This window comes from Podarcis tiliguerta (genome assembly GCF_965153285.1).
Source record: "Podarcis tiliguerta genome assembly, chromosome: Z".
NCBI classification, from domain to species: domain Eukaryota; kingdom Metazoa; phylum Chordata; class Lepidosauria; order Squamata; family Lacertidae; genus Podarcis; species Podarcis tiliguerta.
This window is the reverse complement of record NC_139553.1, coordinates 18724366-18739393: the sequence shown is the minus strand read 5'-3', so window position 1 is coordinate 18739393 and position 15028 is coordinate 18724366. Positions and strand designations below refer to the sequence as shown.

Sequence of the window (15028 nt, the reverse complement as noted above, 5' to 3'; positions counted from 1 at the left end):
TTGCCATGCTAGAGGATTTTTAAAAAATAATAATGTGATGCTTCAAAAACTGCTAAAGGATGAGGAATTTCATTAACACCCAGCATTTAGAGAAACAGTGTGGAGTCACAATAATATACTGTAAAATTATATTTTTAAAAGATTTTGTATTTACGTGTAGAGAGAGCATGCCCTAGATTCACATTGACAAGGTACCTAAATGTACTTTACACGGGAAGGGGGCATTTTAATTATAAACACAGCAACGTTTGGGTCCTGGTGGATCAAGGGCAGATCTCCAGATGCATTTGGATTACTATTTGGTCCTCCAATGATAAGATTGTCTGCTGCCTTGACCTGGAGCTTCTTCAGACTCTCAATTTCTTTATACTTAACAAGCCTCCAATCTGTAATTAAGCACCCTGACACATCCCAAAACATTTGATGCAATGGGTGCCAAAAAATGAAGAAAACAACACTTGAGGTGGGCTCCCAATCAACAGCAGGAGTCATACATGGAGTGCAAATACAGTGGTACCTCTGGTTAATTCATTCTGGAGGTCTGTTCTTAACCTGAAATTGTTCTTAACCTGAAGCACCACTTAAGCTAATGGGGCCTCCCGCTGCTGCCGTGCTGCCGCCGTGCGATTTCTGTTCTCATCCTGAAGCAAAGTTCTTAACCCAAGGTACTATTTCTGGGTTAGCGGAGTCTGTAACCTGAACCGTATGTAACCCGAGGTACCACTGTATAGCATTCAAAAAATGGGGAAGAAGAGGAGGCCCCATTACTGGGTGGGGAGGGGCAAAGTAGACAATTAAGAAGTAGGCCTTGGCCATTGAAGCCAACTGCAGCCAAAGACTGCTGTGCTATGCTCTCTCCTCAGTAGAAAGACAGTCCTCTGAAGACAGCTCTCAGCTCTGCATGGTCGCAGGAAGATAGACTCACAGACCATCTACACACACACAGCATATGGCCTTATTACAAGGTTATCATATTACTTTATAACACCAGAATGTTAACCAGAGCATCAGCCCTCAACTACAAACAGTGAAGCCAAAATCTCTCTCTCTCTCTCTCTCTCCTCTTCCTTGTAGATTTCCCCTATAGCAATCAATATACATTGGAATTTGCAATGCCAATTGGGTTTTGGTTTTTTTAACAGAATGCTTGATTGTAGCTCAGAGTGACATCATTGCTGGTGCAGGGATTGATTCCTCAACCCCACCTGAATATTCACACAGCATTTCAGCCAGAAGCAACATTAATATTCCAAGGAGGAAGGGATGAAATGTACACTCTAGTTTAATGAATGACTGTAAATATATATCTGATTGATGGCATGACAGGAAATATTTCAGAAGGCATCCATATTTCAAGTCTGATGCTATTATTACAAACAAAAGGGGGGAAGCAGAGGTAGGCAGGTAGTCTATGTCACAAAAAGAACAAACAAAATTAAGGAAGAAAGAAAAGGAAAAGGCGGAAATCTAATTTTTGGGCGGGGGGAGCCAAAGCTTTTGCATTCCTTATTGGCTCAGGTATAGATATTGGTACTAATACTGAATGAGCAATTCCTTCCCCTCCCCCCACCTCATTAACTTGCACCCAAAGTATGATGCCCAACTCCAACAAGCCATTTTAAGTATCTGGGTTTTCCAGCTCTTGCCCCAAAGTTTGATAATAGTCTTTCATCCTGCTGAAAGAAGTGTGTTTCCGAGGATGATGTTGGAATGCCCCCCCCCAAGCAAATCTAGTCCACCCCGTCCACCCCCTTGGCATCCCTGATGGGTGGCCATGTAACCTCTGCTAAAGAAACTTTCGACTAAGAACAGTCCACCACCTTCCAATGTCACTTTTTTCACTATCAAACAGCTCCTGCCATTAGAAAAGAACATCTCAAAATCTTTCAAATAATTGATGCTGTCTGTCTATTATCTGGCCTTGGAGCAAAAGCAGCAGTGGTCCTTCCGGTGTCGCCTTCATCAAAGGTATGGTACTCAAAGGTAGACTATGCCACAACATGGAGATTCCCGACCCCAAACCCAAAACTACAACTAATGGCAAGATCCATGTACGATAGGTCTACTTTGAGGTGGGTTAGGGCTGATGGGAGTTGTAGTCTAAAATTATCAGAGGACACTGGGTTGTGGATTAAGCCAATACAGTCAGAGTGAAGGGAGTACAGTCTCTCAGCCTGGACTTTTACTGTCAGGGCTTATCAGTCTTCCCTAGTAAGCATACCACCTAACCCCACCCAGCTGCTTAAAGCCATTCTCTTCCTGGGTAGAGGGAGAGGGAGGGCCCCAATGCCCAGGAGAGGGTAGGCAAAATGTTTGGCTGGGCACGACCCACAGGTCCTGAGGCCAAACAACAGCAATAAGGGAGCCAGGAACAAAGAGGCACTCTAAACTGGGCAAAGAGCAGCCCCAGCCACCCAGCACAGAGCCTGGCGCTGCTCCAGGAGAGCTGAACAACAGCCGCCTCCACCGCCAACAGAGTCTGCTCCTACTGCTGCATCTCCAGCCTCACTGCAGCAAATGCTGTACAAACATTCTGAGCTGGTGCCAGCCCCCTCCTTGCCCCCACAGATCATGTGCTGCCAGCAGAACAGGAGAGCCTCAAGGTCATCAAAACATCAACCCAAACTGGAAAAGGGCCCAAAATGCAGCACCAGGAAACTTAGAAGCCGCCTTGGAAGGCAGGATATAAATAGATGCAATGAATAAGGCAAAGCATCTTTTTGCCTGCTGGCCTCTGGGACAAAGCCCAGAAGAGTCTCCTCCCACAGATCTATCCATTCTGTGCAATGAAAAATTATCATAATTTATTATTTATATGCCACCCTATACGCGCTGCATTGTGGAATATCTTTGGGAAAAGGTTAATAATAATAATAATAATAATAATAATTTATTTATTTCTTCCCCCGCAGCTCTAGGCAGCTTCCAACAGAAGGTTAAAAATACATTAAAACATCAGTCGTTAAAAACTTCCCTAAACAGGGCTGCCTTCACATGTCTTCTAAATGTCATATACTAGTTGTTTATCTCTTTGACATCTGATGGGACGGCATTCCACAGGGCGGGCACCACTACCAAGAAGGCCCTCCGCCTGGTTCCCTGTAACTTCACTTCTTGCAGTGAGGGAACCATCAGAAGGCCCTTGGCGCTGGACCTCAGTGTCTGCTTAGACGATGGGGGTGGAGATGCTCCTTCAGGTATACAGGACCAAGGCTGTTTAGGGCTTTAAAGGTCAGCACCAACACTTTGAATTGTGCTCGGAAACGTACTGAGAGCCAATGCAGATCTCTCAGGACCGGTGTTATATGGTCTCGGCTGCCACTCCAAGTCACCAGTCTAGCTGCTGCTTTCTGGATTAATTGCAGTTTCCGAGTCACCTTCAAGGGTAGCCCCACATAGAGCACATTGCAGTAGTCCAAGCAGGAGATAACTAGAGCATGCACCACTCTGGTGAGACAGTCTGAGCAGGTAGGGTCTCAGCCTGCGTACCAGATGGAGCTGGTAGACAGCTGCCCTGGACACAGAATTGACCTGCGCCTCCATAGACAGCTGTGAGTCCAAAATGACTCCCAGGCTGCGCATCTGCTCCTTCAGGGTCACAGTTGCCCCATTCAGGACCAGGGAGTCCTCCACACCTGCCCACCTCCTGTCCCCCAAAGCAGTCCTTCTGTCTTGTCAGGATTCAACCTCAATCTGTTAGCCGCCATCCATCCTCCAACCACCTCCAGTCACTCAAACAGGACCTTCACTAGTTCTGATTTGAAAGAGATGTAGAGCTGGGTATCATCCGCATACTGATTAACCCCCAGCCCAAACCCCAATGATCTCCCCAGCGGCTTCATATAGATGTTGAAAAGCATGGGGGAAAGGACGGAACCCTGAGGCACCCCACAAGTGAGACCCCAGGGGCCTGAACATTCATCCTCCACCACCACTTTCTGGACATGGTCCAGGAGGAAGAAGTGGAACCACTGTATAACAGTGCCCCCAGCTCCCCTAGATGTTATGGTCAATGGTATCAAAGGCCGCTGACAGATCCAGCACAACTAGGAAACAACTTTCACCTTTGTCCCTAGCCCGCTGGAGATCATCGGCCAGTGTAACCAAGGCAGTTTCAGTCCCACGATGAGGCCTGAATCCTGACTGGAAGGATCCAAATGGTCCGCATCCTCCAGGCATGCTTGGAGTTGTTCAGCAACCATCCGCTCAATCACCTTGCCCAAGAATGGAAGATTTGAGACTGGGCGATGGTTGGCCATATTGGCCAGGTCTAAAGATGTTTTTTTAAGAAGCAGTTTAATGACCACCTCTTTCAGCAGGTCTGGGAAGGCTCCCTCACAGAGGGAAGCATTCACTGCCCCCCAGAGCTCATTGCCCAGCCCTTCCCGGCTTGCTTTTATTAGCCAGGATGGAGTAAACCCTACACAAATCTAAAGTGGAGTCCCTAAGGTGGCTGGATGGTGCCTTGTATGCCTCCTTTGGGCAACTCCTGCTTGGCATGGGGGGAGGGGGGAGAATACCTCCTTCTCAGATCCAAGTTCAGCAGCCAACCAATGCTGTAAGAAGAACCTACCCCAAAGGGTCCCCAGAGACCCCCACTGGCATTTTCCTTTGCCTATAACAATGTGGGGATCCTCTGGCCACACCCTTCTAAGAAGGATGAGTTTATAGCACAGATTTTGCTCTCTAGCGCTGAGTTTATTCTTAATGCTTCAAGACTCATTTTGTATATTTGATGTGTTTAATATTTACTGCCAGCTGCCCAGAGAATGTTTTGGGGTTGGGTAGCCTAAAAATATACTCTAAGTATATATATGTATATCAGCTGAGACATTTGGGATGGCAAGCCACGCATACGCACACACAGAGCCTTTGCATCTGTGTAGCTAATCTGGCTACTGCAGAAGTTGAGGGAGAACTAATCACAGGTTGGAAAGAATATGGCTAATCCATTAATAAGGCAAATTCTTGAGGAGGAGGCCTAAGTTGAACAAGGGAGAGAAAGTAGGGGTACGGGAGAGCTGGGGAGCATCTGTAACCCTGCAGGTGTTGCTGGTCTCCAACTCCCAGGAGTCTGCTGGGCGGCCAATGGTCAGAGATGATGAGGATGGGAGTTGGAATCCAGGGGATTTGAGAGTCCTGCCCCATTCTCCAGCTCAGCAGGAAACAGGCAGGGAGAAGGGTAGGATAATGTCTCCTAGAGCGTAATCCAGATTGCCCTCCCAGCTATTAACAGGGTCTTTCTTCTTTAAAGTATACCAACTGGTTAGGAATTTGTGCGGACACACAAAAACCCAAAACCAAACACTCATCCATGTGGCCCCTTTTATCTGGCCTCTCTCAAGATTTCAGGGAACACATTTCTAGGAACAGAAAATCAGTGCTCAGTTTCTTTCTGACCCCACCTGGCCTTAATTTGTTTCTTTTTGAACGTCGCAGCACAGTATGGCATTTGCATAACTTGAATTATGGTGCTGCAGCTACAGCATAGAAAGGGCAAAGCAGCAGGGTGGGGGTGAAGGGCATGGATGTGTCACAGGACAGGGACTGGGTCCAAGGAAAGGCCTCAGGAGATGGCTGGAGTCCAGTCTCTGTGTTGGACACTTTAATGAGCCGCTCCTTATAACAATGTGTTCTGATTCACAACAGAAATAACCTCTTAATAAAAGGGATTCCAGAAAACTGAGCTGGAGGGAAACCAGCAACCAAAGTGCAAAAGTTTACTCTTCACTCCTCTTGGCCACTCAACCATGACCTCAAGACCCCCAGCAGCTATATTCCCTATATCAGGCATCCCACACCACAAAAAAGCTTCCTCTCCTTGGTTACAATGGTCCTGGGCCTGCAAGATCTACCGATACAAACAACACCCTCCTCCTTCTAAAAAATAATAATAATCCTTATTTGTAGCCTGGATTAAAACTGCCATGTAACTATATATCAAGGTAGACCCCAGACACGGAAGAAAACAAAGAGAAATTAATTCAAAGCAATACGATTTGTGGCAATAATTTTGTCCGTAGGTCGTTTTCTGTGCAGAATCTTTTGCTTTGGTGCGAGAGAAAGAGAGAGAGAAAGCAAAGTCACAGGGTTGGCACACGAAGAAATGAAAGGAGATCTTTATTCTCCTTCCCACTCACACCCTTGTCCAAGAACTACAGAAACTCTTTGACCAAGCAAAAGACAGAAGCAAAACACTTCAGAACAGACAAAAGGAAGGACTTCTTCACATGGCACATATTTAAACTCTGGAACTCGCTCCCACAAGAGGCAGTGACAGCCACCAAGGGCAGATGCTGAAAGAGCTGGCAAAAGCCCAGGATTCCTGAACTGAAACCCAGTGACAAATCACATCCCAGGAGGTGGAACATGTCTCTCTCACTTTCCCTTTCCAAAATAAAATGGGCTCCATGTTCTTGGCCCACCCAGATGCCCCAGGGAGCTGGCAAACCAGCATTTGGAATCTGCCATCCCTGCCTGGCATCCTGCTGCACATAAATGACTTTCAGACAGCAACACTGGCAGACCCACCACTGGGGAAAGCCTGTCCATTTGATACTATGACTGGAAGCCCAAAATATGACCAAAGTCCAATGCATGGGCAGGAGGAAGCTGAGCAGGAGATGAAGCCCCTCACCCCCCACAAAAAAACCTCACAAGGCAGAGATTCCTTCCACAACTCTCTCCTCCAAGAGAAGTCCATGTTCCCAGAGGCTCTTCCACCACCTTTCCTCCACCTTTTTGCTGCTTAAATGGAATACCAAGGAAAAGCTCTCTCTTCCTCCTCCCTCTCCCGAGTTGCAGAAGTTTCTTCTAGTCTTCTCCAGGACTCTGAGTCAGTGGATCACTCTGCAAATGCAAAACTGGTTCCTGCTGCAGAATGGAGGCACACACAGCCCAACACTGGAAAAACACACACTTCAGAGTGCTTCCCATCCTTTATACCAAGAACCCTGTGAGGTAGGCAAGTACTACACCAGTGTGGTAGGGCGCCAAGGCTAGCCTAAGGCTGCTTGGCAACCCATGGAAGACAAGAGCTGAACCTGGGAGACCCTTGTTGGTATCTCCACTATTCGCCTACCTTGGCTACACTAGCCCTGTCCATCTTCAGCTTTAATCTGGAAACCATTGTAACCCTGAAAGGAACTGGGGGTGGCTAATGTGAGAGGAAATCTCAGAACGAGGGGCAAGAATGCATCAATCCACATGCTCTTAGCTTTGTGGAATTCTCTTCCTCTGGAAGGGAAGCAGGACCCAACACCTTTCAGTTTCCAATGTTTGTAAAAAATGTTTTTCCCACCAAGCTTTCCCAAATTGGTCACTTATATTTTTGTGCCTTTTAATTCTTGTTGGCTTCACATTTTTCATTGTTTTGAGATTTGTATTATGTTTTATATTTATTTTTTGTACACCAGTGGAGTTTATAAATTCCGGAATAAAATAGATAAATGATAGTGCTGAAACAAACAGTTCCTCAGAGTTCTGTATTTTACATCCCTCAGCCAAGATACAGGGATGGAAGTGCACAACTGTCCGTATACAAGATATGTTTTTTCAATAGTCTGAGCAAAAGAACTCTGCAGTGGAATGGCAACAGCCCGTTGAGATCCTGAGGGGCTGCCCTGAGAATGGCATTGGGGGCAGCAAGCACACAACACATCCCTGCCTCCAAGAGCAAACTCAGGAAAGACTGAAGAACAGCCACTGAGCAACAGGAGGAAAGAGCCCCCGAAAGTTCGCAGAAGTACATCAAATACTTTTTAAGAAAGAATGAGGATTCAGCATGCTTAGTGGCCACCTAATTTTTAGTGCTAGTTGGAAAAGAAAACAAGGGGAGGATGGAACGGAGTACCCTGGAGGTTATCTTGGCTGGTCCCTGTTAAGAGGCAGGAATGGACTGCAACAATTTGTTGCAGGGCCCACTTAAATACCATTAGATTCCAAAAGAGATGGATTTTGGATGGATCTAAAAGAGATTAGACAAATTCATGAAGGACAAGGCTACTAACCATGATGGCTATACTCTGCCTCCACAGTTGGGGGCAGCAACGCTTCCAAATACCATTTTCTGGAAACCACAGGAGGGGAGAGGGCTCTTGTGCTTGAATGCTTGTGAGCTTCCCAATGAGGCATCTGGCTGGTCACTGTGAGAACAGGACACTGGACTAGATGGGCCATTGGCCACATATGGCAGGTGCTTATGGCAAAAAATGAAGCAGATAAAAATACGATTTGTTTTCCACATATTACCAACCAAGGGCAATGAAGAATTAGAAATGAATTTCCAAGTCAACTTCCAATCCTTACTTCTAAGCGAGTACCCATTAATTTATAAACCTCAGCAGTAGGACAAAGTGAGGGAGAAGAGGACACATTCACACATACAAGACCTAACCCAAGTTAGAGTCCAACATGCCTCCTTGACCGACATGCACTGGTTTTTTATTTATTCACATATCCACAAAGACCATGAAGCACCAGCCCAGCCCCCCCACCAGCAGCATGGTGACATGGATGCCATAGATGAGCAGTTCGTTGAAGAGGCTAAAGTCCACACGCCTCCTTCCCAGCAACAGCAGGAAGATGGTGAGTTTGTACTGGAAACGGAGAAAGACCCGGATGCTGAGGTACTGGAGGCAAAACAAGACTGACAGCACCACCCACAGGATGGAGGTAAACAGGCTGCAGCTGAAGTACAGCAAGAAACGGATGAAGCCATACATCCACCGGGACTTCAGGTAGATGTCAAAGTTGTTGTACTTGGTGCGCACCAAGTGGGTGGTCCTGACCGGCCCACATGCAGAGTGCAGGCATGTTGTGTGGGGGCCATGGAAAGAGCGGACCCGCCGCGGGATGGGGATGACAGGCATCAGGCACCACCCCACCTTCTACAGAGCCAGAGAGCAGGGATTGCTTGGGAGGACCCAGGCAGCATCCATGAAGGTGAAGGTGGAGATGGAGGGGAAGACCGGCGACCCAGGAGCACAAGCACTTGCCGGGATGGAGGCTGCCTGCAGGAAGGAACAGAAGGAGAGTCAGGTTGAGAAAAAACCTGAGAGGGCAAGGAGGACCATGGGGAGGGCTGGAAGACTGGCTCCAAACCAGGGCCCATCTGCACCCATGCTGGCCAAAAGGTTGCTTCCCAGAAAGCAGCCAAAAGCAGAGTCACCCAGAGTCACCTGTCACACAGTGCAAACTATAGCTTGCTCCCACAGGAGGCCAACCTGGATGAATTATAAAGACAAGACAAAGTCATGAAGGAGGACAAGGCTATCAATGGCTACTGGTCACAATGGCAATGTTCTCCCTCTGCTGTCAGAGGCAGTATGCCTCTGAGTACCAGTTGCTAGGAATTGCAAGTGGAGAGAGCGCTGTTGCACTCAAGTTCTGCTCGCAGGTTTCTCTTTGGGGCATCTGGCTGGCCACTGTGAGAGTATGACGCTGGATTAGATGGACCACCTTTGGTCTGATTGTGCAGGCCGCTCTTATATGTAAAGTCAACCTGGCCTGGCGCATGAATGCTCCAAAACATTTCCAGTTTTTAACTGATCAACTCACTCTAAGATTTTCCTAGCCAATCGCCAAGCCTGGAAAATTACTAATGGAACAAGTGTAAGAGAACTATTGATGGGAAGTCTATGGAGATCTTAATACATTAGGAAGAGAATCGCAGATGAACAGCTTACGCAAAATTCTCACACCATATAAGTAGGTTAAAAACTGGTGGATGGTGAATCCCAAACCATTGGCTGAGTTGCTGCAAAGTCAAAAAAAAATTCAGCAACTAGACTAGAATGTCATCAATAAAATGCCAAAAAACAGTTTAGCTTTGGTAAGGAAGTAGGTTGGTTTGGATGATGGAAAGCCAGGGAGTGTATGACCAGAAAGAGTTCTATCCAGGTGATAAAAAAAGGGAAGGTGGACAGACAGGCTGGTCAAGAACCCAGATGGTTTCTTCTGTAATAAGAGAATTCTAAAAGGCCATTTTACATATAACATGTTGTCACAGGCACAGGGAAAAGCCCACATACAATACACCATCACGTATGTAAAATGTAGATTCATTTGCATCTGGAAGGACCCTTTCAGAGAGGCTACCTGTAACATTTCCCCTGCATCTGTCATGTTTTAAACACACAGTAGTACTTCAAGCTATGAGGCTTTTTATGAGAGGGGTTTTTTAAGCCCATGGCTTCACTGCTACACCAGGGGATGTTTGAGGGCTTGATTTTGTGATCAATCAATCCTGCCTAACACCCCTGCAACGAATCCCACCCACTAGATCTCCAGATAGCTGATTAGAGCACAGAGGATTCATCACAAAAGACACGTTTAATACTCACTATCCACACTGCAGCAATGAGTCCAGACCACTGCCTACTTGCCATGCACAGCTCCAATCTGACAACAGTGAAAGGAAAGTAACTGAAAAACGTTAACTATGAGACAGATTTGCTGAGACAAACACACAATGTTCCTAAACACTCTGACGCAACAAATACAAATACAAGATAAGAGCCCAGTCAGTGGTAGATTCTGACTGCACTTCTCTCCCACAAAAGTATCCTTGCCTCCAAGGACACTGTAAAGTATCTGCATTTGACTCTTGACCCAAGAAAGGGAAAAGGAATTATTCCTCTGCTGAGCCAGGGGAACCTTCTTAGTTTATTAAAAATCACTGAAATAGCATCTTTGTTCTTAAAGCATAGGGCATCCTGTCTTCCAGATACCACAGCTGAGCACAACAATTTCTTAAACTACTTTGCCTCCACAGCATAGCCCCTACCTGCCACTTACAATATGGAACACAGTCATAAATTTAAAATCTCTGCTTATACCTTATATGTGGAGATGAACAAGGTGTGGATTTGGGGAGCTTATTATCATCATGCTCGATGACCTCTCATGAAAGTCACTAACCCTCTTTTGCCACTTGCGCACTACAGCTTCAGATCAAGAATCCAGCTCAGATTTCCCACTCATGCAAGCTGTGATTTATTCCGCACAAGTAAATCCCAGGAAGCAAATATGACCTCTACTCAAGTGGCATGTCTGAATATAAACAATTAATGCACAAATGAGTGAATCTTGTCTGCATCTTATTTCTCACTAGGCAACTTTTCTGCTATGATGTAGAAATTTCTTTCACTCAGATGTGGGTTTATTGATAAGCAGCACTTTTCACCTAGAGAAAAAAAGTGCTGGTACTCACCATGAAGTTTTTACAGTAAATGCCACACTTTTAACCAATGCTTTTCTTCTAGGAAAAAAGGTGCTGGTACTGCATACCTTTGCGTATCCTCAGGGGGAAAAAGCACCATCTATTTCTACATATTTGACCAAATAGCGGGAGGCAGTGGAAGACAGGAGTGCCTGGCGTGCTCTGGTCCATGGGGTCACGAAGAGTTGGACACGACTAAACGACTAAACAACAACAAATTTCTACAAAGGTCTTCCATCTGAATTTACCGGTACAGTATAACATAAAAGATGTCTCTTGCTTCCCTGTCAACTATCACACCTAGGAAGGTCAGGGTCAGACCATTGACCTGTCTTGCCCACCCGCATGGACTGGCAGCAGTTCTCCAGGGCTTCAGGCAAGATTCCAGCCCTACCTGGAGGAGATGCTACCTGCAGACCACGCTCTACCACTAACCATACCAGAGATGCTTCCTGCCACCCTCTGCAGGGCCTTCCTTAAGTCCGACATTCACACGGGCGAACAAGGCAAAGGAGGGAAACTCAGCAACAGCAGGAGCATGGCTGGTGCTCTGGTGACCCCATGGACGGTGCGCTGGGAAGCTGACCCACAGAGCAGCTCAGTCATCAGCAGTCGCCAGGCAGGGGCATTTTTTGCCGTGCAAAAGGCAGGCGGCCTCAATTCTTCCAGGCTGCCCAAAGGGCCGGTCATACATTCACCCGTTTGTTTGGCTGCGTGGGGGGGGGGGGGAATGGGGCGCGGCAGGCAGAAGCCGGGCAAACCCCAATGAATCCGCCCAGCCTACTCCGCAGGGCTGTTGTGGGGATTATAACTACGGGGAGGAGGGCAGCGGGTCCACATGCAGCGCCCTGAACTCCCTCAAGGGGCTGAAACACCATCGCCGTCGGGACTTCCAGAAGTCCTTTGCCACTCCCAACCCTTCCAGGCATTATCGGGGCTCTCCCGCCTCACACCCACCCACGGGGCATTCTGTGGACTCACCGGGGACCAGCGGAGGCGGCGGAGACTATTCATGGCTAGGGAGGGACGGGAGGAAGGGACGGACGGACGGCGGCAGCACCACGACTGATCTGTCTCTCTCGTCCCCTCAGCTTTTCTGCCTTCCTTCCTTTGGGGCAGCGGCGAGGAAAGAGCCGCGCGGGCCGATTGCATCATCGCAGGGCGCCAATCCGCCGCGGCCTCCAAGGCGGAAGTGCGAACCGGGAAGCGGTTACCTAGCAACGGAGAGGAAAGTCCAAAGCCTTGCTGCGGCCTTGGGCTACATTCAATGACATGCATTAAAGTGGCTTCATATTGCTTTAAGCCAGTCGTGGCTCTGCACCTCCGCGCCCCCATAAGAAAAGAATACTGGGAAATGTAGTTTGTGTAAGGTACTGGAGATGGGTACGAGGCTCTACAGTTACGATTCCCGGAGCTCCTTGCGAAAAGGGATTGATTGCCAAACCACTCTGCAACCTGCCGCTCATAGATCCCAGGATTCATGGAGCGGGGGCGAGGAGGGGGGAGCCAGGGCTCTTTAAAGTGGTCTCTCAGCGCTTTCGGTGCATAGTGTGAACATACAATTGATTTACTTTCTCCTGCCTGGAAAGGAAAAATTGAAAAAATGAAAGGCAGGATGGGGTCTCCAGCCTTCCAGCCGTTATGCTGATGGGAGCCACTGGGGTAAACAACATCTGGAGTGGCACAGATGCTCCACACGCTTGTAAGCTCTCCTTTTTTCACTTTTTTCTCGGTTTTTGCAACTAATCCCATCGATAACAACTCCCACATTGGGGAAATTCACTGCCCTGTCTATTGTTTAACTGTAGTAAAAGAAGCCCTTTTCTATAGGATTGGGAAATCAACCATTATTTTGTTATGCTGTTATCTGTGGCACTGGATTTTTATTTCAATCTCCCACATAAATTCAAAATAAAAAAAATCCTTCCAGTAGCACATTAGAGACCAACTAAGTTATTTATTTCCTGCCAACCTAGCAGTTCAAAAGCACGTCAAAGTGCAAGTAGATAAATAGGTACCGCTCTGGCGGGAAGGTAAACGGCGTTTCCGTGCGCTGCTCTGATTTGCCAGAAGCGGCTTAGTCATGCTGGCCACATGACCCGGAAGCTGTACGCCGGCTCCCTCGGCCAATAAAGCGAGATGAGCGCTGCAGCCCCAGAGTCGGCCACGACTGGACCTAATGGTCAGGGGTCCCTTTACCCTTACCTTTAAGTTTGTTATTGGTATGAGTTTCCGTGTGCATGCACACTTCTTCGAACACAAAGTTTGTTATTGGTATGCACACGAAAGCTCATACCAATAATAAACTTAGTTGGTCTCTAAGGTGCTACTGGAAGGAATTTTTAAATTTTGTTTCGACTACGGCAGACCAACATGGCTACCTACCTGTAACCACATAAATTCAGTTACTGGTAATATGTGGCTTCCCACACTGCCCGGGATATTTTGCTTGTCCTGCAAATTTCCTGGGAACCACCCTAAGCCTGGCAAAAGCACTTGAGGAAGGTGCAGAGCAGGGCACTCAGGAGATAGGGGGTGCTCTGGCATAGGCATGTGTGTCCTGGCAAGCGTGCCAAGGGTTAGATTGTTTGGCCCCAGGCCTGATATTCCCCACCCCTGCCAGAGAAGTTAGTTAATACATATGTATTAATATGTAGCCGTACATATGTACATAATGAAATAATTGAGACCAGGGCTGGCCCATGGCCATCTAGTAATAAATTGTCATGGTGGGCGAACACTCACTTCTGGAGCCAATCATCTGTATCAATGAAATTTTCTTTCCCTGCCATGAATGGATAACACACACACACACCAACTGCTGCATTCTCGTGGCATGAAGTCATCACCAGGGAGGTTTTGGCCTGCATTCATGTGTGTAAAAAATGAAATGAAGGCTGTAATTAGCCCAAATAGTTACCTGAAATTGCTTTCGTATGTTCAAGGAACCTCTTCAAGCAGTATCCACCACACTGCAAAAAATAATAATTGTGGATTATATATGGAATTACCTTTACTGAAGTTAATGCTGAATTTATATAAGCAGAAGTGTTGTGCTTTTTGCTACCTATGACAAGGGAGCTACCGTGCCCCCAGGGGTCGCTGGCAAGGGACAGGGTGTTTGATGGTCACCTGGGAAGACAAACACACACATTTGTTTGTCACTTGTTGCCATATAAATGCTAACTTGTACTTCTTTTCCAAACTTTTAATAAATTGTATGCATTCCTAAAGATTTATAGCACCGCTGAAGAGCTCCAAATATTATTTTCAATATATTTGTCACTTTGTCACTAGAACAACACTGAGGAGGCAAAAACCTGGTCTTCAAAATAAATTATAAATGTATGCATCTTAAAAGAGTTTATTTTGGTCATTAATAGTTGATGGGGGACCCTCCTGTGCAGATTTAAAAGTTAAATTATGCAAAATCAAAATTAAACCTTATAATAGTTTATCAAACATGCATTAAACTGTCATGTTCAAATAAATCCTCTCAATTAAATCACTTCAGATTGTGATTGCATTTACTAATTTAATCAACAGTAAGAATAAACTGGATCACCAGGAGTGATGAATTACAAGAGGGTTCAACACTAAGAGGCAGAAAGGAAAAAGCAGGTGGGAACAACTTGCAGTGAGAAATACTGGACAGCATAATGTGCAAACCTTTCCAAAAGCTGGCAGCTTAGCAGCAACAAAATCCACCCAGCTGGAATATTCATAAGAACAGCATTGCTTAGCAAAGCAACCACAGAATAGCAGGAAAGGGGCTTCTGGACACCTGAGCCCAAGCTAGGGTGAGGT

General features: G+C 46.7%; 2 protein-coding genes across 5 annotated transcripts in view; both read right to left on the bottom strand.

Moving 5' to 3' along the window:
• NACC2 (NACC family member 2) overlaps window positions 1-12328 on the bottom strand; it is a 61341-nt gene extending 49013 nt beyond the window's left edge. For 2 of the 3 annotated variants that reach the window (XR_014507222.1, XM_083423770.1), the window contains exon 1: window positions 12179-12328. The gene's annotated coding sequence lies outside the window, so the exon portion shown is untranslated. The remainder of the gene's footprint in view (window positions 1-12178) is intronic. The other variant, XR_014507223.1, reaches the window with a different exon arrangement.
• TMEM250 (transmembrane protein 250) lies at window positions 8401-12341 on the bottom strand. 2 transcript variants are annotated; one of them, XR_014507258.1, is made up of 3 exons: window positions 12203-12341; window positions 10344-10401; window positions 8401-9011 (listed from the first exon to the last, which is right to left on the bottom strand). XR_014507258.1 is itself a non-coding variant. In XM_083424147.1 (3 exons), the coding sequence occupies exon 3, from the start codon at window positions 8868-8870 to the stop codon at window positions 8451-8453; it is 420 nt and encodes a 139-aa protein (XP_083280273.1). In that variant the 5' UTR covers window positions 8871-9011; window positions 10344-10401; window positions 12179-12325; the 3' UTR covers window positions 8401-8450. The 2 variants fall into 2 exon arrangements, 1 of the variants encoding a protein (XP_083280273.1); XM_083424147.1 differs by having other exon boundaries at window positions 12179-12325.
• Between the last annotated feature and the right edge of the window lie 2687 nt (window positions 12342-15028).

Bases quoted from the DNA above. Each gene is read 5' to 3' on its own strand.
- TMEM250 (XM_083424147.1), bottom strand. From the start codon at position 8,870: ATGCCTGTCATCCCCATCCCGCGGCGGGTCCGCTCTTTCCATGGCCCC.